Genomic DNA, 22,351 nt, shown 5'->3' with positions numbered 1-22,351 from the left:
GAAGCCCAAACACACTTACAAGTAGCGTAACCAAACTCGATTCCGATGCTTTCGGAACTCTTCCGGCTGGTCCGTCTCGCGACCAGCACAAAATAGCAACCTCGCCCCACGCAGAGACAACTTGCGGTCGACGCAAAAGTCGGACAAGACCTGGCAGTCAAGAGCAGGCCAGTTAAAGTTTAAAGGAGGAAAATCTCAGATTTCCTCCTCATCATGACTCGCGGACTCCGGAAGACACCCCACCTGTAGGCGGCCGTCTTTCGCTATTTCATCAAGTCTGGCTGCCTATTACAGAAGACAGGTGGGTCAGGGAACTAGTGTCTTCGGGATACAAGATAGAGTTCACTTCCAACCCACCAGACTCTGTATGTTCCCTCAAAACCGCCAGCCAAGGCTCTTGCCTTCCACCAAGCGGTCTCCTCGCTTCTTCAAGCAGGAGTCATAGTACCGGTCCCTGCGGCCGAGCGCTTCCAAGGGTTCTACTCAAATTTATTCGTAGTCCCCAAGAAAGGAGGCGGCGTACGGCCCATACTGGACCTAAAACAGCTGAACAAATATGTACGGGTACGTCATTTCCGCATGGAGTCCCTTCGGTCCATCATTGCGTCCATGGAGAAGGGAGAATTTCTCGCCTCCATAGACATACAAGACGCATACCTGCATATACCAATTGCGCCCGCCCATCAGAGATTTCTCAGGTTCGCAATCGACCAGGACCACTACCAGTTCGTGGCTCTCCCGTTCGGACTCGCCACGGCTCCCAGAGTGTTTACCAAAGTCATGGCAGCCACCATGGACGTCCTGCACTCCAGAGGCATAGTAGTCGTTTCATACCTGGACGATCTCCTTATCAAGGCTCCCACCTTCAAGGACTGCGAGCTCAGCGTCTTAATCACAATCGACATTCTGAGTCGCCTAGGCTGGTTAGTCAACCTACAAAAGTCATCCCCAACCCCGAGTCAGTCTCTGACCTTCCTGGGAATGTTACTCAACACCTCCAGGGGTCTAGTGCTTCTTCCCAAGGACAAGGCACTGCCTCTCCCTTTAGGAGTTCGCACCCTCCTAAGCAAACCCTCTCGATCTCTCCGGTTTGCCATGAGAGTCCTTGGCAGGATGGTGGCGGCAATAGAAGCGGTCCCATTTGCCCAGCTTCACCTAAGGCCTCTCCAACTAGCCATCCTCAAGTCATGGGACAGGAACCCTTTTTCTCTCGACAGGGAGTTCCAGTTGACGTCGTCAACCAGGAGTTCCCTGCACTGGTGGCTCAAGCCAATCTCACTAACAAAGGGGAAATCCTTTCTCACGAGTCAATGGAAGGTTCTGACCACCGACGCGAGCCGGACTGGTTGGGGTGCGGTACACCTACACCACAGAGCACAGGGCAAGTGGTCACCAGCAGAAGCGACCATGCCCATCAACGTCTTGGAAATTCATGCCATTCTCCTGGCGTTGAGAGCCTTCCATCACTTACTGGCAGCCTCTCACATCAGAGCACAGTCGGACAATGCCACGGCTGTGGCATATGTGAGTCACCAAGGGGTGACCCGCAGTGCCCAGGCGATGCGAGAAGTGACACACATTCTCCACTGGGTGGAAGCCACAGGTTCGGTTCTCTCTGCGGTCCACATTCCGGGTGTGGACAACTGGGAAGCAGACTTCCTCAGCCGGCAAGGAATGGACTCGGGAGAGTGGTCTCTCCATCCCGAAATTTTTTGCCAGATTTGCCATCGCTGGGGGACTCCGGACGTGGACATAATGGCATCCCACTTCAATGCCAAGGTCTCGAACGTCATGGCCAGAACACACGACCCGCGGGCGCTAGGAGCGGCCGCCCTGGTTCAGGACTGGACCCAGTTCCAGCTCCTGTACATTTTTTCCACCTCTCCCCCTGGTATCCAGAGTGGTGAGGAAGATCAAGCAAGAGGGAGTTCCAACCATCCTAATCGCACCAAACTGGTCCAGACGTACATGGTACACCGACATCGTGCAGCTCACAGCAGACGTCCCCTGGCGTCTCCCCGACCGCCCGGATCTTCTGTCACAAGGCCCGTTCTACCACCAGAACTCAGGGGCCCTGAATTTGACGGCATGGCTATTGAGACCTGGGTTTTAACCCAGTCAGGGTTCTCGCCTGACTTCATTGGAACCATGATCAGAGCACGGAAGCCAACCTCTGCAAAGATTTATTACCGTACCTGGAAAGCCTTCTTTACCTGGTGCGAATCTCGTGACCAGACCCCATTCCCTTATTCCCTCTCCAGGGTACTTGGGTTTCTCCAATCGGGTCTGGAGGCCAGACTGTCCCTGGCCTCCCTTAAGAGCCAGGTGTCAGCTCTCTGTGCTTTTTCAGAGGTGCGTTGCTAACAAGCCGCAAGTAAGGACATTTCTTCAGGGGGTTTCCCGATTGGTTCCCCCCTACAGACAACCACTAGAAACATGGGATCTCAACCTGGTGATGACAGCATTGCAGGAAACACCTTTTGAACCCCTTAGGGAAGTCTCACTCCGCCTTCTATCCCAGAAAGTGGTTTTCCTAGTGGCAATCGCCTCGCTACGCAGGGTGTCTGAACTCACAGCACTCTCCTGCAGACAACCCTTCCTGGCTTTTTACCAGGACAAGGTAGTTCTCCGTACGGTCCCATCCTTCCTTCCAAAGGTTGTGTCCAACTTCGACCTCGATGAGGAAATTTCACTGCCATCCCTCTGTCCGGTCCCGGTTCATAGAGTGGAGAAGGCTCTGCATACGCTTGACCTTGTCAGGGCATTGCGTATCTGTGTCTAGGACTGCGCCCTTCCGGAAGTCTGATTCTCTTTTCCTTCTTCTGGAAGGCGGCCGCAAGGGTCTGCCAGCTTCCAAAGCTACCCTTGCCAGGTGGATCAAATCCACCATACAAGAGGCCTACCGCCTCAAAAATTCTCCTATTCCAGCAGGTATTACGGCACACTCTACACGTGGGGTAGGGGCCTCCTGGGCCATTCGGCACCAGGCCTTGGCACAACAAGTGTGTAAGGCAGCCACCTGGACTAGCCTACACACGTTTACCAAACACTACAGGGTTCATACCCAGTCCTCAGCAGACGCGAGCCTGGATAGACGTATCCTGCAGGCGGCAGTGCCCCAATTATAGGGGCCTGTCTACACCATATTTGTCCATTGCTTCCCACCCAGGGACTGCTTTGGGACGTCCCATGGTCCTGTGTCCCCCAATGAGGCGACAGAGTAAAGGAGATTTTTGTGTACTCACCGTAAAATCTTTCTCTTAGCCTCTAATTGGGGGACACAGCTCCCACCCTGTTGCCCGTTCCGGGCCGTTATTATGTTGAGTTCTGATATTGTTTTTCTTGAGCTCGTACATAGTTGCCTTCTTATAGGCATGGTATGTAATCCATTCCATTCCATCCGTTCCTCCTATTGCTTTTGCACAAAACTGGAGAAGGCTGACGCCGTCCAGGGGTGTATACTGCAGAGGAGCAGCCACGGTTAATCTTTTTCAGATTATGCATAGTGTCGCCTCCTAGTGGACAGCAGCATAACATCCATGGTCCTGTGTCCCCCAATTAGAGGCTAAGAGAAAGAGAGATTTTACGGGGAGTACACAAAAATCTCCTTTTTCTTCTGCTATGCAATCTATTACCCGTCAAAGCCATTTGGATGACATGGCAAGTCCAGAAGAAATATGTACCTCAATCATAATCACTACTTTATTGCATTTGTTTCCAGTTTGGAAAACCTCCATAGACTGTGTATAGTTTGTAAAACTTTTTTTTTCTTTTTACTCTGCTTTCAGAGAAGGATGTCAAAAATAGATGGCGGTCAGTGCGCGACAGGTTCCGCAAGGAGATGTCAATGGAAGAAAAGACTGGGTCCTCTCCTTCCAAGCGCAAACGTTACCAATATTTGCACCAGCTGATGTTCCTCAGGTCAATCAGGCAACCTTGCCCGTAAGCATCGTACATATAACCTTAATGGGGTTCTTCGAAATGTAATGTCCTGTGGTGCTATGATGTAATGGTGTCTTGGAAGGAAATAAACGTAGGCTAGTACAGAATCTGCTCTGGTATCCTTTTGTTTATAATGCCAACGACTCGCCTTGCATTGGGGCTTTGTTGGAAGACTTATTCATTGCCTCTTTTTTTTTTTTTTTTATTGGCTGGCTGTGCACTGTAAGCACACACACACCTATATACACACAAACACACGTATATGCACAAACACGCACACTATAGGCAACTGGTTTATGACAAGACTCTCTAAAGTAGTTAACAGAATGCTCTGTCCATCTGCAGATACTAAATGTCTCTATGGCATTTGCCAACTTTTGAAAGGGGACACCAGAGATTCCACACAATGGCATATGAAGTTATACGCACCACAAAACAATTGTGCCTTCTGCCCTGCCCATTTATGTAGGAAATGTTTCAATCACAAATACCACATGACCCCTTCCAACACCGCCAAAATATAAACAGAATCCAGATTCCTGAACAAATGCCATGTGAAAACGATGCAACCCCAGAGAGGTTTAAAGGGGTTTTCCACGGACAAAAGTTAATTTTAATCAATAGATTTTGTAATAATAAGTTCCACAATTGGATGTGTTTAAATAAAATGTTCCTGTGCTGAGATAATCTTATAAATGTGCCCCTGCTGTGTACTGTGTAATGGCCGTGTCTGACCGTGCAGGAATATGATCTGATCATACCACAGCTCCTGGACAGGGGAGGAAGCAAAAGGCTATACAGACATTACAGCAGGGGATCATAGCTACTGCTTTTTGTCATGTAAAACATTGTTTAAAAACAGGCAGGGAAATGTTTTGCCTCACAAAATAGATCAGCTGTGACCCTGTGCTGTAATGTCTGTATACTCTTTGGCTTCCTCCCCAGCCGAGGAGCTGTGGTATGATCAGACCATGTTTCTGCACAGTCACATAGCCATTACACAGTGCACAGCAGGGGCACATTTATAAGATTATCTCAGCACAGGAACATTTTATTTAAACACATCCAATTGTGGAAATTATTATTATTCCAAGATCTATTGATTTAAAATGAACTTTTGTTCGTGTGAGAACCCCTTTAAGTTACAAACTTAAACAACACAAGTGTGTCAGAATTTAATTTGGGTTTACGTCATTGCCATTAACACAGCTGTCTACATATATCTCATAAGATGTACATGGCATTATTTGTAGACAAAAGGAACATGTAGGGATGCACCCAGTGGCTCTCCATAAACCCTCCTCTTGAGTATGCCCTGACAGCAGCACCAAAATGCTGGAGGTGGCAGAGCAGTGATTTTGCATTGAATATCACACTAAGGCTGGGAATGGGTGCAGCTTTGAACCAACCTCAAACCAGAACAAATGAGAGCCTGAGTGTCCCTTTTTTCACACAATCGCCGCAGCAAGAGAAAATATTCCTGCCACCAAGGCTAAATATAACCAGTGCCGAGTCTGATGACACCGCATCTGGCTAAAGTTGGTAGTTTCCTGCAATTCTTCTTTCCGGGAGGTCTCGGTGGTTCCTGGGAAAACTTGACAACCCTTTCAGGAGTCTGAGAGGTCTCCTCTTTTCTGGGAGCCTGGCAGATTTTCCTGGAGAGTTGGCAAATATGGTCCATGGATGTCTCCCCTGGATTCCAAACATTTACTCCTGAAGCAGAGGCAGAATGAGAAAATGGTGTGGATCTAGAACAGTGTACACTAGTAAGTTTGTTTTTTTTTGTTTTTTTCTTTGACTGCCATCTGGTAAAATGGTATTTGCTACAAAATGGAGAGCTTCTTGAAACATCTACTGTATGCAGGGACTACCAATTTTTAACATTTTTTTTTTTTCTATTTTTGTAACAGGACTTCATCAGGTCTGGACAAAGAAGTGGGGTTGCCCCAGCCAAAGGAGAGTGAACCACTTGAAGGCTCTTTTGTGCCACCTGCTGTGGAAACTGAGGGGGCAAACACTGACTTTGCCATAGCAGGACAGAGTACTGAGCCTGTGCCCCCGCCTCCCCGCGTGCCAGCATCAAAACCAGGAGGAAAATGTATTATCCGTAGCAGGGCCAAGATTACACAAGAGTTGGATGATGAAATTCTAGCCCTATTACGGAGGACCTGGGCTGAGGATGATGCTGATGCGTTTAGCCGCACGCTGGCCGACCGAATACGTTGGCTGCCTGAACCTAGTCGATCAAGGTTTATGGCTTACGTGCTGAGCTCTGTGGAGTATTTTCTTCCCCCTTTTTACCCACCTGAGGTCGACACATTGGTTGCTAATCTCCGAATGGCGTGCACCCCACAATCGGGAAGTTCGCAGTACCAGTCACCTCAAACTCAATAACTCTTCCCGTGACAATTTTCTTATGTCGTTAACAGCCTAATATCCTTTTTCTGTGACTTATTCATCTGCCTTTCTCGCTCTCCTCTTCCCTCACTTTATACATTTTGTTTTCCCACCTTCCACACCCAATGTTTCCTCGCCTGTTTCAGACTGTAATATACAACCCCTTCCCGTCCCCCATCAACTTTCCCCCCCACCACTACCTCCCATTTTGGTTCATTTCATTCCTCCTCTCCCACTTTTTTTTATTTTATGTTGCATATATATAAAATTTTGGTTCCATTTAAAGGATGGAAGTATGCATCCCAAGTGGCTGGGGAACTTTTTTTTTTTTTTTCATTTTGTAAATGTTTGGGGGTTATGTAATCACTCTGGGTTGGCAGGCTTGTTTGTGGGGGGGGGGGCTGTTCTTTGTTTAAAACATTTTTGTATACAGGGACGCTAAACCTGAAGTCGTATGTTATCTGTATTCGCTGTGCTGTCTATAATGCAGCCTTTTCAGGTCAAGAAGATGGTGACTAATGCTAGACTGTGTGCACCAATGGTCACTTCAGGTTTAGTTGTTCTTCTAATGAAAATGATTAATTATTTTGGGGTTTCTTATGGGGAGGGAGGGTGTATTTTTACAGTAAATTGAGAAGTTTACAGGGGAGGGGGGGTGCTTATTTTTTTTACATGTTATGTGAAAAATATTTATTTTATGGTTTAATGAATAATTTTAAGTAAAACTCGTGTCTGTGTCTTATTTTGTCAGTATGGTTAAAGGGTAATTATACTCCTCTCTTTTCAGAAGTGGTTATGTGTGTACTTAAAGAATAATACTTTCTGGCCATTATATGACATGTATCCTGCAGTTTTCTTCTCTGCAGCCTCTTTCTTAATTTTCAGTCAACTCTCAGCTAGTGGTAGGAGACTAGGTGCAATAATCTCTCCCACGCTTAGCACATTTCTGCTCTTCGTTCCTTAGCTCACTGACAGAAGCAGCATCATGGAAGAAATTTTAATTGAATGTGTAACCTGATACCGCAGTGGGATTTGAGTATTTTTTTCGGAGTGGCTGGTGAGTTGAGGCAGAAGAATCTAGTGGAGAAAGTGGCAGAATTCACTGATGAGACCTATTACAGTTTCCTATGTTTGCCTGTACTATCGATTTATAGAAAGTTTGTTGAAAGTACATCTTCTTTTCAACACCTTCCCGACATTTGACGTACATGTACAGGCATAGGACCACGCCGGCTTTGATCCTGACTGTTTAACCTTCTAGATTCCATGTTCAATTGTGATCGCGGGATCTAGATGGTTGTGAGAGGGCTCCATTTCAACGCATGGCACACCCCCGTACGTGGATTGCAGATGGTTGCTATGGCAGCTCGAGACCAAGCAATGCACTGCAAAGTATTGACTATCAAAGAGTATAAAATATAAATATTACAAATATAAAATTTGTAAAATGCCAAACAAGAATAAAAAAAGTAAATTTTTTAAAAGCGCCACTTTAATATAAAAATGAAAGGACACAATTGGTATCACCAACCTTGGCTGTGAAACGAACACATTTTTTCAATTCTACAGTAAACGATGTAAAAAAACAAAAATAAATGCATGCCAACAATGCAGAGGTTTTTCCCGTTCAAACTGCTACACACAAAATGGAATAAAAACAATCAAAAAGTCTTATGTTAAAAAATATGATGGCACTGAAAATGTCAATACGTCGTAATAAAAAGCAGACCCTCATAGGAGTTTCTTGACCAAAAAATAAAAAGCATGCAAAACAGTTGTGTGGGGAAGGAGGTGTTTTGTGCAAAAGTAGCACTACAAAACAATCTACAAAAATCTGGTATCACTATAATCATACTGACCTGCATACAAGTTTTAGAAATGGCAGAAAAAGGTTGTAAAATTTGGAAAGCTTCTAACTGAACATGTATTCAGAAAACAGATCTTTTTAGCTTTAAAAAAATACTGTGTTTTGCTAGATTTGAAGAAACCTTGGAAAATTTCTTTAGAGATGAGTTTACTCCTTCAATCGATGAGTTATTAAAAACTTGTAAAGCTCCCGTATGTATTGATTTATATAGACCGATTTCATTGAGTAATACTGATTTAAAAATGTTGGCAAAAGGTAATTTCAAATATCGTAAATGGTGATCAAGCTGGTTTTATGAAGAATAAATCAGCCTGTATCATTAAACCGTTATGTGCGAATATGTAGGTGTGCCCTGATGAAGGCCCTGACTGCATACAGACATTGATACAATTGAATGGTCATATTTGTGGAAAGTTTTGGAATTAATGGATTTTGGGCTTTTTTTTTTCCTTTTTTTTTTTTTTTTTAAAATAGGTTAAGCTGTTATATAGCGAGCCTCTAACTAGGATAGAGGTGACTGGTCTTATGTCAGGGGTGTTCCCCCATCAGCAAGGGGTCCCCCTCTATTGTTTGCCTTGGCCGAAGAGCTATTGGTGATTAGATGAACGGAGGAGGTGGAGGGTTTTAGGCTTGGCATTAGAGAAGATTCTACTTTATGAAGATGATGTCCTGTTGTTTTTGCGTTCTCGCTGATCTGTTGGGAGCCTGTAACATACTAAATGATTTTGGTGACCTCTGTGGCTTCAGGATAATGTGGGGAAAGTCCATGTAGTTGCCCTTGCACAATTGGGAGCTTTTACCAGATTTGGATTTATAAGTTATAGAGAGAGGTCATTGTTTTAAATAAGAGATCTGAAGGATTTTATTTTAATATGGTTGAATTTCAGAAATTGAGGGGGAAGAATAAAATCTGGTCCAAACTACAGATTGAAATGGCAGGGCAGAGTGCCTTTATAAAAATTTTACCTGCAATAAAATTGTGATTTCAATCAATCCAATATAGTTACCTGAGTAAGTTTTCAAACTTTTGAGTGAGATTGTTCGGAGGGAAAAACTCCCTCTTATTAAAATGGTGAGTTTGCAAAGACCTGTAACGGAGGGTGGGGTAGCTGTTCTAAAAATAAGAACCACCTTCTTGTCGTCTCGGATGAGAGCAATATGGGAATGTGGCGGAGGGAATTTATAAAGTAATTTTGACTAGAGAATTCCTATTTGCATCTCAGTTTAATATGGGAGAGATGTTAGAAGAAATGATGGATACGAGAAGTTGCGGGTGAAGTCATCTGGATTTAGGAAATTCTTTCTCAAAGAATTCAATTTGGGATGAAATAAGGGGTGTATAAACCTGAATTAGTATGGGGATTATATTTAAGGGTTATGATGACCAGGTAGTTTGGATTATAGCGTTTTTTTCCGGGGGGGAAAGGGTTTATGTAAAAGTACGTAGGGCCATAAAGTGGTTGTTTTCACTGAGTGGAAGATAATGGTGTAGTGGAATTTTTTTGTGAAAGCCGCATGTTTGTAAAGAAATGTGGATTATAATAAATGCTGATAAGCTGAGGGATATTAGAATGAAATGGGAGAGATGTTGGTTATATAATAAGATCATTGGGATAATGTGGTTACGGCTGGACCTGGTCTTTCCTCAAATCATTCATACAGACCACGTCATATATTTATTTTATATTTTATTTAGAGCTTTTTCCCCTCCATATAAAATAGCAAAGTTTGATTAAAAGTAGAAATATATGTCCAAGATGTAAAATGGCCTGGTAAAAATGTTCCATATGGGATTATAATAATGTGAAGGGTTTCTGGCGGGAGATACTGGTAATGATTTATATTATATATTTAAAATTCATATTCCATTAGAACCTTAATATGTATAGTGCACGAAATGGGAGGAATCAAGAATGTCTGAATTGGATCAACAAGCAATACCCAAATTATGTTACTCAAGAAGGTTACTTGTGCTAAAAGGGATTAGTTATGAAAAACCATCTTAAGAAGGAGTTGGATATGTCAATAAGGCGCCAAGTTGTTTTTTTTTTGTTTGTTTTTAAAAAAAAAAAGGCCTATTGGTGTACGAAATATAGGTTTTCTCAAATTTGATTTTTTGGGGGGAATAAATTTGCTTAGGTATTTATCTTGATATAAAGTTGACATTGTAATCTCACAATGAACAGTTTAAAAAAAAAAAAAAATCCTTAATTGCTGTTTTTTGTTTGTTCTTCCTCCCTAATGGAATAAAAATCTGTTTATATACCCCAAATTGTTACCAATAAAAAGCTTCAATTAATCCAACATAAACAAGCCCTCATACAGTTTTATCAGCAGAGATATGTTATAGCCCTCAGAATGACTATATGGTATTTTTTTCTTTGTGTGGGGTTTTAGTTTTTTTTTTTTTTTTTTACAAAATGATATAATTTTTAGTGTTCAAATGTAGTTTAAACATAATGCTGTTCTTCCAGCGGTATCAGATTTGTGTAGGATTTTTTTCTTGCTCATCACTTATACCATACAGTGAAAGGCTTAAAAAGAGAAAAATCCTGAACTGCAGTTTTTGTCCTGCTGTCAAAAAGTCAGTGTACAGCACAGGATAACTGTGAACTTAGCCTTATTTTAAGCACTTAACATCAGAGTTTCCATCTAAATCAGAGAAAATGTGATTTTAGATAAAACCATTCACTTTCAGGCAGATGGAGTTGTTTTGGATTCCATTTTGCCAATTTTCCAGCTGTATCAGTCAACCACCATGAAAAAAGGCCAAATGGAGTCCATGGGCCTCATTATAGTGAATGGTTATCTGAATCACTTTTTTTTTTTTTTGCAGATTTGGGCAGAAACCCTGACAGAAGTGCATAGAATAAATGTGAACCTAGCCTTAACAGTGATCAAACGTATAGTCAAAAGTGATACCAATAAAAATCCACCTCCTCCCGCAAAAAGATCTCTCACAGGACTGTCAACGGAAAAATGGGGGTTTTCCACATACTTTTCCATAGCCTTCGTGCTATCCGTAACGTGGATCCAGAAAATTCTGGCAAAATGCTAACATACCCCATCTCTTCAGAGCCTCTGTGTGCTAAAACCACAGTTTGCCTCCATATGTATGGCAATGAGATAGCGGGAAGAAACCACTTAATAATTTACTGGGTGCATGTATCCAGGAGCACAATGTATTGGGCATTAAAATGGCAGATTTGCAATTCTCATTCTGCAACGTCAATTGCCTACTTTTTTCTGGAAAACGTGTGACTGTAAAAAAAAAAAAAAAATCACCTGTAGAAGAATTCCCGAAGGGGTGTAACTTCCAAAATGGTTATCAGTTTTGATGGCTTTCTGGTAACTCAGGGGCTCTACACATGGCACATGGGTTTACATAGAAATAAGTGCTTAATCTAGAGCACAGGCTGAATGTAAACCTAGCCTTAAAAAAAAAAAAAAAAAAAAATTACCCCAAAAATGTTAAAAAATTAAGAACTGGCAAACTGTTCCAGCACAATCTGAATTCCATAAGTCATTTAGCGCTCATTTCCTTGTGAGCCCTGCCTAGGAGAAAATAGACAATGCAATTTCTTAGGCAATTCCTCCTGAACCTGGCATTCCCCAATATATAGTCAAAAACTATTATTGCCCATTGTGTACATGAAAAGTCTGGGACAAAAAAAACAACATTTTAGAGCAAAAAGAAACATGTAATTTGTCATTCCTGTGAAGTACCTGACCGCTTATCAAACTTTCTGATAGAGGTGTAGAATACCTTAAGTCCAGTTTTTAAAATGGTATCTTATTTGGGGTTTGGCCAAAGTCTCTTCAAAAGTAAATAGGCCCCTAAAAAAAAATAAGTTTTGTAAATGTCCTTGAAAAAATGAAAAATTGCTGCTAAAATTTTAAGCTCTCTATCATGACAAAATAAAAAGGACGTATGAAATATGCACAGGTAAAGTACAGACGTATGGTAAATGTTAAAACATGACGGGTCACTGCTCTTCAATAGGGTAAAAAATACCAATTGGACTAAAAATATATATTTTATGTAAAAGTCAGTCATACTAATAAGTTTGATCTGTAAGGATATATTAGACAACCAAGGAAAATGGTAGAAAGATGGCTAATAAACTGTTGTAATAGATGTCTATGTCCACCGGATGTATGTACATGTACTCCTATTAGTTGAGTACTCTCCAGTGCTATAGCAATGTAGCAGCATAACGTAAATGGTGATTGATAAACTTGGAGTACATCTATTGAGTGATAGGAGCTGAATGGTGGAATCACACATGGCGCCCCAATAATGAACACCTGTATTATTCCATCATTCAGCTCCTGTCGCTCGCAAGAGATACCTCCTGGAGAATGTCGTTCAGATCTATCCCTTTTGCTGCCCATGCTTATTTTTTTTTTTTTTTTTTTTTTTTTCTCCGAGGACAATTTTCGCACTCTTGATGTGTGCAAATTAAATCTAATTTACAAAATAAAAAAAATTGTTAGATCTCCATACTATTTTTTTTTTTATATATATTTTCGGTCACATTATAATAATGCCTCTCAGCACTTTTTCTACACAATGGCACCTTTAATGCAATTTTGCATCAAAGTAAATTTCTTTATAAAAATTGATATTAGTGGCTTAAAGTGTGACCCAAACAGAAAATTAGACATACCCCGCCTACTTAACAATAAGTATAAAATGTGCGGAGTCCATACATAACACTTAGATCTATGGCAAAGGCCCAACCATCTGGTTTTATGCTGGAAAATTCTTATCTTGCATGTCACTTTACGTAACAATAACTTTGACATGCTCCTACGGGTCCCAGTAATTGTAAGATTTTGTTTTTCGTGACACGTTGTACTTTACATTAATAGTAAATTTAGATCAATATGGTTTGAATTTGTAAAATAAGCTGAAATTTACTAATATTTAAAAAAATATGCATTTTTCTAATTTTAAATGTGCCTGCCCATATAACAGATAAGGTATGCCACACAAAATGGTTAATCATCATTTTCCAAATATCTTCTATGTTTGAATATGGTTTTTATATGACCATTTAACCTTTGAGGGACTTTAGAAGTTTAGGAACCATTTTTCAAATTTTCAATAAACTTTCAGAATATATAGATTTTTATTTTTTTTTTATTTTTTTTTTGGAGGAACTGATATATTAGAAGTTCCACACACAAACCCATTTTAACAATTGCTCCCATTATAATATTCAAGACAGTATTTAGGAAGTTTAACTCTTCAGGTGGTTCACATTAACTAATGAGAATCAGAAGGAAAAAAAATAATCCAAGTTTTCCGTTATAATGTAGTTTTAGCCCCAAGTTGTTTAATTTTCAAAAGAAGTAATAAGAAAACACCCCACAATTTGATACCCAATTTCTACTGAATACGGCTTTACCTTATATGTGGTTGCACTCTACTGTATGGGAGAATGACGCAGGTCCGAAGGGAAGGAGTACCATTTGCTTTTTAGAGTGCAAATTTTCCTAAATTGTTTTTTTTGCCATAATGCAATTTCACAGCCCCTGAGGTTCTAGCACAGAGGAAACCCTACAGAAGTGACTCTATATTGGAAACCACGTTGCCCAAGGAATTCATCTAGGGGTGCAGTGAAAATTTTTACCCCCACAGATATTTTGCAGATTTTTTTGGCCAATGACCTCTGGAAATGAAAACTTATAATTGTTACAATATTATGTAGAACTGGTTCAAAAATGTAGTTTCTACAACAGGTAATAAGAAATGTGCCCCATGATGTATTACTTAATTTCGCCGTGGTACTGCAGTGCCCTATATTTTGTTGTACACAACTGTTTGGGCACATGGACAAGGCTCAAAGTAAGGGGGAACCCATTTGGAGAGCAAATTTTGCTGGAATGGTTTCCTGTCTCCATATTGCATTTGCAGAGCCCCTGAGGTATTATGAAACAACAAAGAACAATACTGTACCCACATTTACAAAGTGTATCAGTAAAGAGCAGAGTGCCCATAAAGGATAAAACATCCATATGTCAGCCCAGAACCCCAAAAAGTATATACACAATTTCAAACACTATAAAAATATTTAAATATTTATTGTTAAGCAAATTAATAATCCCCCCCCCCCCCCCAAAAAAAAATGCAGAACACAATGCGCATTGAAAATAGCACAATACAGAACGGAGGAGCAGCATAAAAATGGATCAATCTATAAATGAACCTCAACTACATATTTTCTTTAGTTATTTAGGTTCATTTATACATTGATCCATATTTATGCTGCTCCTCCACTCTGTATTGTGCTATTTTCAGTGTCTATTGTATGTTTTGTTTTTTTTTGGATTATCAATTTGTATACCAATAAATATTTATACACCTTTTATGGTGTATGAAATTCTGTGTTTGCTTTTGTGCGAATATATGATTGGATTACCCCTGAGATATTAGTACAACAGATATAAAATGTCTACACACTTGTTAAAATTCTTGAGTTTTTGTCACGTAAAAAAAAAAAAACATACCAAGAACAACAATTTCAGAACTTGGGGCTCGTGCAGACATCCGTGAATCTCGGTCCGATCTCAGACCACAGTGCATGGACTGGCCGCAGCTCTCCCCACCTGAGAGTGACAGCTTTATATATTTCTGAGGCTGTCACTATCGGGACAGGAGAGCCGTGGTCAGTCTGCATGAGCCCTTAGGGTGCTTTCACATTGCATTCAGGCACCGTTCGGTGGTCCCGTTGGGCTTATGTCTGAGCCCCTCTCAAGACTGGATTCGGACGTATGCGCCGACGGGGCCATAGACTATAATCGTGCTGGCAGAGCGAAAGTGCTCTGTGACGTGCATCATTTTCGGGCGTGTACACCTACTGGAGGCAGACACTCAGATGTAGTAGACTGTGTCTTGGTGTCCGCCTATAGCAGGCATACTCACACAATGCATGTCAGAGTGCATGTTCGCTCTGCCGGCACAATTCTAGTTTATAGCATCATTGGCTCATATGCCCGAATCCTGTTTTGCGAGGGGTTTCGAACATAATGTATGTGATAATAAAAATGAAATGTATGAGTAAATGTGTGTGTGTGTGTATGTATATGTATTAGTAAAATTTATATGTATTTTTCTTTTCTGTCTCATCCTCTACTTGATTATTTTTTTGTAGTAGAGTTTTTAAAAAAATCTTTTATTTTTTTTCTCAGACAAACCTACAGTTTAATAACAATAAGTACTATCTGATCCAGCTGCTTGAAGATGACCGTGCTAGAAATTTCTCTGTTTGGATGCGCTGGGGACGAGGTGAGATTTCTTACCACTTGTCGCAGAGTTTCATGTCGTAGCCAGCCTACCACTTCTTCCTCACGTCTCATGTTTAGGCTGGTGGTTGGGAATTCTGTGTCTGAAATAAACCACAAGTGAAAGCCTTTGCAGTGCGGGAGTATAAAATAAAAGTACATTGATGAGAAGCTAAATAACTGGACGTGTATTTCCTTTTCAGTGGGGAAGGTTGGGCAGAATTCTCTGGTATCCTGTGCAGGGGACTTGAAGAAAGCAAAAGGTGTCTTCCAGAAAAAGTAAGTCTGCACTTGGCTATTATGCTTGTACAATTTTCTTGCCTTTTTCAAGAGCTGAATAGTTCAAATTATGAATTTAGAAGCTGCATCTGTAGTATGTATTGCTACTCTCTGGAAAACAGTACAATAAAAAAAGTATATATTTTTAGCATGCTGTCCTGCTTTAGTGTTTTTTTTTATCCTGCGCATATGGGAGTGAAGACTGCCTCCATCCTTGCCATACACTCCACCAGTGTATGCAAGGCCTATTATAATTAGAGTAAGATATAGTTGGATCCTACCTACCTCGAAGTTACTTTGCAAGCCCAAGTTAGAGAGAGGAGTCTGCTAAATCAGGTGGGACCCTATAGGAACAAAGTACAGCAATTTAAAAGTAGCATCTCATTTAAAGTGAACCTGTCACCAGGATTGACCAACATGAGATACAGCCACCACCTTTCAGCCCTGATATACAGCATTCTATAATGCTGTATATAAGCCCTCAATCCGACCTGCAAGACAAGAAAAAGAGCTTTTATTATACTCGCCTGGGGGGCGGTCCAGTCCGAGGGGGGCGTCGCTTTTCTTGGTCCGATGCTTCTCTTCTTCTTTTCATGCCGCCCTCCTTCTTGCTTCATATGGATGACGCGTCCCATACGTCATCCACACAGTCTCCCTGGCATCGCGCTCCTGCGCAGGCGTACTTCTCTGGTCTGCCAAGGTCAGAGTAAAGTACTGTAGTGCATATGCGCCAGGAAAGGTCAAAGAGCCCAGCACATGTGCACTGCAGTAGTTTACTCTGCCCTCAGGGCAGAGAAGTATTCCTGCGCAGGAACGCGATGCCTCAGAGACTGAGTGGATGCCGTAGGAACGCATCATCCATATGAAGCAAGAAGAAGGGAAGCGCCGGACCAAGACTAGCGACACCCCTTGGACCGGACTGCCCCCCAGTTGAGTATAATAAAAGGTGTTTTTCTTGTCTTGCAGGCTTGATTGGGGGCTTATATATAGTATTATAGAATGCTGTATATTAGGGCTGAAAGGTGATGGTCTTATATCATATCTGTTAAATCTGGTGACTGGTTCGCTTTAAGGCCGGTTTGACACATCCGAATTTCATGGTCCGTCTACTATGGTCAGTGAGGTTATTGAGTTCTGGTGAGGAGACGCTCAGTCTGTACTCGGTCTGTGAAAATGGATGTATGAAGGCAGCCTTGTGCAGATTCCTTTTCCTCTGCATGCCAAAAAAAATCAGTTCTGTTTGTAATATTATATAAAGAACCATTTTTAAGATGTACTGATGTCAAACCTTTCTGGTCATCTTCGTTCTCATCACAATAATGTTTGTTTGCTATAGGCAGTAATCTAAAGCTTTAAGTTAATTTTATATTTTTCTAGGTTTTTTGATAAGACAAAAAATCTTTGGTCTGAGCGCGCAAATTTTGAAAAGGTTCCTGGTAAATATGACTTTCTGCATTTGGATTATAACCCCATCAAAGAGGTAAGTGAAACCTTCGGCCAAGTAAATCTTGTAAACGGGAGATCTTGAAAGAAACTCTTTAGGCTAACCTGAATAACTGTGTTATTCCTAGAACAGGACCTCCAGTGCATCATGCCCTTTCTTCTGAAAAATTACTGATCTGTACAGCTACAATTTTGCAGCCAATTGTAGTCTCACTGTTTTATAGATTTTTTTTTTTCATATTATCAGTGGTTGAAGATTTATCCCCCCCATGCTTTTATAGAGAATATGAAAGGATGTAGAGACTTTTAGGCTTCTACTTTTTCTACTCGGGTATCACTAGCCAGTCATTGATGATGCTGAAGCCTAACCAGCTAAAAATGACTACAACATAGCACTAACCACGTACCACCATGCAGTTTACATAACACAAAAGTCCCTAGCAGCACCAAATACTACAGTGCAGCGTATCTCCCTCGCAGCACCGTATACCACAGTGCAGCGTATCTCCCTCGCAGCACCATATACCACAGTGCAGCGTATCTCCCTCGCAGCACCATATACCGCAGTGCAGCGTATCTCCCTCGCAGCACCATATACCGCAGTGCAGCGTATCTCCCTCGCAGCACCATATACCACAGTGCAGCGTATCTCCCTCGCAGCACCATATACCACAGTGCAGCGTATCTCCCTCGCAGCACCATATACCACAGTGCAGCGTATCTCCCTCGCAGCACCATATACCACAGTGCAGCGTATCTCCCTCGCAGCACCATATACCACAGTGCAGCGTATCTCCCTCGCAGCACCATATACCACAGTGCAGCGTATCTCCCTCGCAGCACCATATACCACAGTGCAGCGTATCTCCCTCGCAGCACCATATACCACAGTGCAGCGTATCTCCCTCGCAGCACCATATACCACAGTGCAGCGTATCTCCCTCGCAGCACCATATACCACAGTGCAGCGTATCTCCCTCGCAGCACCATATACCACAGTCCAGCGTATCTCCCTCGCAGCACCATATACCACAGTCCAGCACAGCATATCTCCCTTCTTGACAGCAGCATTCATTCACTTCTCACGCCTTCCCCAATGGGAGCAGCATTATCCCCCCTCCAACCTCATTCCAACTGGCAGTATAATTGTTTCCTTCCCAGTCCTAATCTCTAAATTCCTGCTTCAAGAGAACTGCCCCCTGGGACCAGGATCTGTGTATCATGTGACGAAGAAGTCACTTCTGGTCACTCACTCTTGTCAATGAGACATGTTTTCCCTTTTGAGAACTGCTGCCTTAGGCCACGTGCACACGTTGAGTTTTTTACCTCCGTATCTGTAAGTCAAAACCAGGAGTGGAACAATCAGAAGAGAAAATATATAATAGAAACACGTGCACCACTTATGTATTTCTCACCCATTCCTGATTTTGGTTTATAAATACTGAGGTTAAAAAACTCACCAAATACTCAATGTGTGCACATGGCCTTAGGCTAAGAACGTGCAACTGAAGCATCCAGATGCCCTTACAAAAGCTTTAAGTGAACAAGCATATGCATCTCAATGTGCTATATGCTATAAAAAATACATTTTGTAACACAGTTTGTGATGCGTTGATTTATTAGGCAAATGTCAGCATGTCTGTCTTTCCCACAGGAAGAAGAAAGCAACATTGTGGAGGTAGACAAGCCACTTCCTATGGTGGAATCCAAGCTGGAAAGTTCAGTTCAGGATTTGCTGAAGCTCATCTGTAATTTACAGAACATGGAAGAAACTGTGTTGGAAATGAAATATGACACCAAAAAGGCTCCTCTGGGTGAGACATCTTTATTTTATGTATACAGTGGTGTGAAAAGGTGTTTGCCCCTTCCTAATTTCTAATTCTTTTGCATGTTTGTCACACTAAAATGTTTCAGATCACAGAGCAAATTTATATGTTAGACAAAACTAACACTAAACACAAAATGCAGTTTTTAAATGAAGGTATTTAAGGGAAAAAGAAATTCAAACCTACAGGGCCCTGTGTGTAAAAGTGAGTACCCCCCCCCCCAAAAAAAAAGAACATAAATTAATTGTGGTTTATCACATCTTTGGGAAGCTGGGTTCAATTTCCCTAGCCACACACAGGCCTGATTACTTGCCACACCTGCTCTCAATCAAGAAATTACTTAAATAGTACCAGCTTGACAAAGTGAAGTAGACCAAAAGATCCTCAAAAGCTAGACATCCTGCTGCGATCCAGAAATTCAGTATCAAATGAGAAACAAAGTAATTGAGATCTATCAGTCTGGAAAAGGTTATAAAGCCATTTCTAAAGCTTTTGGACCCCAGAGAACCACAGTGAGAGCCATTATCCCCAAATGGCGAAAACATGGAACAGTGGTGAACCTTCCCAGGAATGGCCGGCTGACCAAAATTACCCCAAGAGCGCAGCAACGACTCATCAAAGAGGTCACAAAAGACCCCACAACAACATCCAAACAACTGCAGGCCTCACTTGCCTCAGTTAAGGTCAGTGTTCATGACTCCACCATAAGAAAAAGACTGGGTAAAAATAGCATGCATGGCAGAGTTCCAAGACGAAATCCACTACTGAAAAAGGCTTGTCTCAGTTTTGCCAGAAAACATCTTGATGATCACCAAGACTTTTGGGAGAATACTCTGTGGACTGACGAGACAAAAGTTGAACTTTTTGCAAGGTCTATGTCCCATTACATCTGGCGTAGATGTAACACAGCATTTCCGAAAAGGAACATAATACCAACAGTAAAATATGGTGGTGGTAGTGTGATGGTCTGGGACTGTATTGCTGCTTCAGGACCTGGAAGACTTGCTGTGGTAAATGGATCCATAAATTCTGCGGTCTACCAAGAAATCCTGAAGGAGAATTTTTGGCCATCTGTTCGTGACCTTAAGCTGAAGCGCACGTGGGTTATGCAGCAGGAAAATGATCCAAAACACACCAGCAAGTCCACCTCTGAATGGCTTAAGAAAAACAAGATTAAGGCTTTGGAGTGGCCTAGTCAAAGTCCTGACCTTAATCCGATTGAGATGCTGTGACATAATCTTAAAAAGGCGGTTCATGTACAGAAACCCTCCAATGTGGCTGAATTACAACAATTTTGCAAAGATGAGTGGGCCAAAATTCCTCCACAGTGTTGTAAAAGACTCCTTGCCAGTTATCACAAACGCTTGATTGCAGTTGTTGCTGCTAAGGGTGGCCCAACCAGTTATTAGGTTTAGGGGCAATCACTTTTTCACACAGGGCCCTGTAGGTTTGGATTTCTTTTTCCCTTAATAATAAAGATCTTCATTTAAAAACTGAATTCTGTGTTTACTTGTGTTATATTTGCCTAATTTTTAAATTTGTATTGTGATCTGAAACATTTAAGTGTGACAAACATGCAAAAGAATAAGAAATCAGGAAGGAGGCATACACTTTTTCACACCACTGTACATATATTTTCACGGAAAAGAATGATTGCTGTCCTAAGAATACAAGCGGACAGATCTTTGTCTTCTCTTTTAGGAAAGCTAACTGTAGAGCAGATTCATGCTGGATATAGTTCCTTGCAGCGGATAGAGAACTGTATCAAAAAGGATAAGTTTGGTCGGGAACTCCTGGAGGCTTGTAATGAGTTTTACACCCGTATTCCTCATGATTTTGGGTTAGTATAATATGTTACATGACCTCATGTTGATGCCATTCTTTACGTAACAGCAAGTAAATTACCATGTGCTGCGTTTGTTTAGACTGAAGACCCCACCTCTGATAAGGACATTACCAGAGCTAGCCTTGAAAGTGCGTCTACTTGAGGTAAGAGCTGCTGTACATCCTATTATGTAGGTCTACAGATCATGTAGCTAGTGTTTTAAGAATGAATAAACTGTATCTTTACACATCCCAGCCTGTTTTCTATAAAAAAAACTCAAAGGGAAAGCTGCAGCCAGCAAGGCATGTCGATTTATGTCAGCCGTTCCACTCTAGCTAATGGAAGAGGTCCAAAGAGGGGACAGTCCTCTACACAAGCCATATGATTTCATAGGCCACATGAGTCGTCATAATGAGAAAACATCTTTAGGCCATTATAGGGTTTTATTCCCTCAGGTAGGCATTAGGTAGCGTTCATACAGGCAATGCGGTTTGGTCCAAACAGGTGCAGTTTTATTGCTTTCATAAAACTCAAAAGGGTTAAGAATAAAAACAAGCTTTTCTGGCCACAAAGGTATCACCGCAAATAAACAGTTCATTAAGCAGGCACATACAGTACAGACCAAAAGTTTGGACACTCCTTCTCATTTAAAGATTTTTCTGTATTTTCATGACTATGAAAATTGTACATTCACACTGAAGGCATCAAAACTATGAATTAACACATGTGGAATTATATACTTAACAAAAAAGTGTGAAACAACTGAAAATATGTCTTATATTCTAGGTTCTTCAAAGTAGCCACCTTTTGCTTTGATGACTGCTTTGCACACTCTTGGCATTCTCTTGATGAGCTTCAAGAGGTAGTCACCGGAAATGGTCTTCCAACAATCTTGAAGGAGCTCCCAGAGATGCTTAGCACTTGTTGGCCCTTTTGCCTTCACTCTGCGGTCCAGCTCACCCCAAACCATCTCGATTGGGTTCAGGTCTGGTGACTGTGTGGGCCAGGTCATCTGGCGTAGCACCCCATCACTCTCCTTCTTGGTCAAATAGCCCTTACACAGCCTGGAGGTGTGTTTGGGGTCATTGTCCTGTTGAAAAATAAATGATGGTCCAACTAAACGCAAACCGGATGGAATAGCATGCCGCTGCAAGATGCTGTGGTAGCCATGCTGGATCAGTATGCCTTCAATTTTGAATAAATCCCCAACAGTGTCACCAGCAAAGCACCCCCACACCATCACACCTCCTCCTCCATGCTTCACGGTGGGAACCAGGCATGTAGAGTCCATCCGTTCACCTTTTCTGCGTCGCACAAAGACACGGTGGTTGGAACCAAAGATCTCAAATTTGGACTCATCAGACCAAAGCACAGATTTCCACTGGTCTAATGTCCATTCCTTGTGTTCTTTAGCCCAAACAAGTCTCTTCTGCTTGTTGCCTGTCCTTAGCAGTGGTTTCCTAGCAGCTATTTTACCATGAA

The 22,351-nt window shown here is 41.8% G+C and overlaps 1 protein-coding gene across 1 annotated transcript in view; it reads left to right on the top strand.

Annotated features, from left to right (window-relative positions):
• The window catches only part of PARP2 (poly(ADP-ribose) polymerase 2), a 104,344-nt gene that overhangs the window by 57,372 nt on the left and 24,621 nt on the right, over positions 1–22,351 (top strand). The window contains exons 8-13 of the mRNA XM_073671202.1: positions 15,404–15,500; positions 15,700–15,775; positions 17,153–17,255; positions 18,873–19,032; positions 20,746–20,884; positions 20,970–21,033. Of these exons, the coding sequence (XP_073527303.1) occupies positions 15,404–15,500; positions 15,700–15,775; positions 17,153–17,255; positions 18,873–19,032; positions 20,746–20,884; positions 20,970–21,033 (639 nt within the window). The remainder of the gene's footprint in view (positions 1–15,403; positions 15,501–15,699; positions 15,776–17,152; positions 17,256–18,872; positions 19,033–20,745; positions 20,885–20,969; positions 21,034–22,351) is intronic.

The sequence above is a fragment of the Phyllobates terribilis genome, unplaced genomic scaffold (genome assembly GCF_046119375.1).
Source record: "Phyllobates terribilis strain yellow unplaced genomic scaffold, ASM4611937v1 Scaffold_1__5_contigs__length_1240528914, whole genome shotgun sequence".
Classification (NCBI taxonomy): domain Eukaryota; kingdom Metazoa; phylum Chordata; class Amphibia; order Anura; family Dendrobatidae; genus Phyllobates; species Phyllobates terribilis.
The sequence above is the reverse complement of the archived record's forward strand: the minus strand, read 5'-3'. Positions and strand labels throughout refer to the sequence as shown.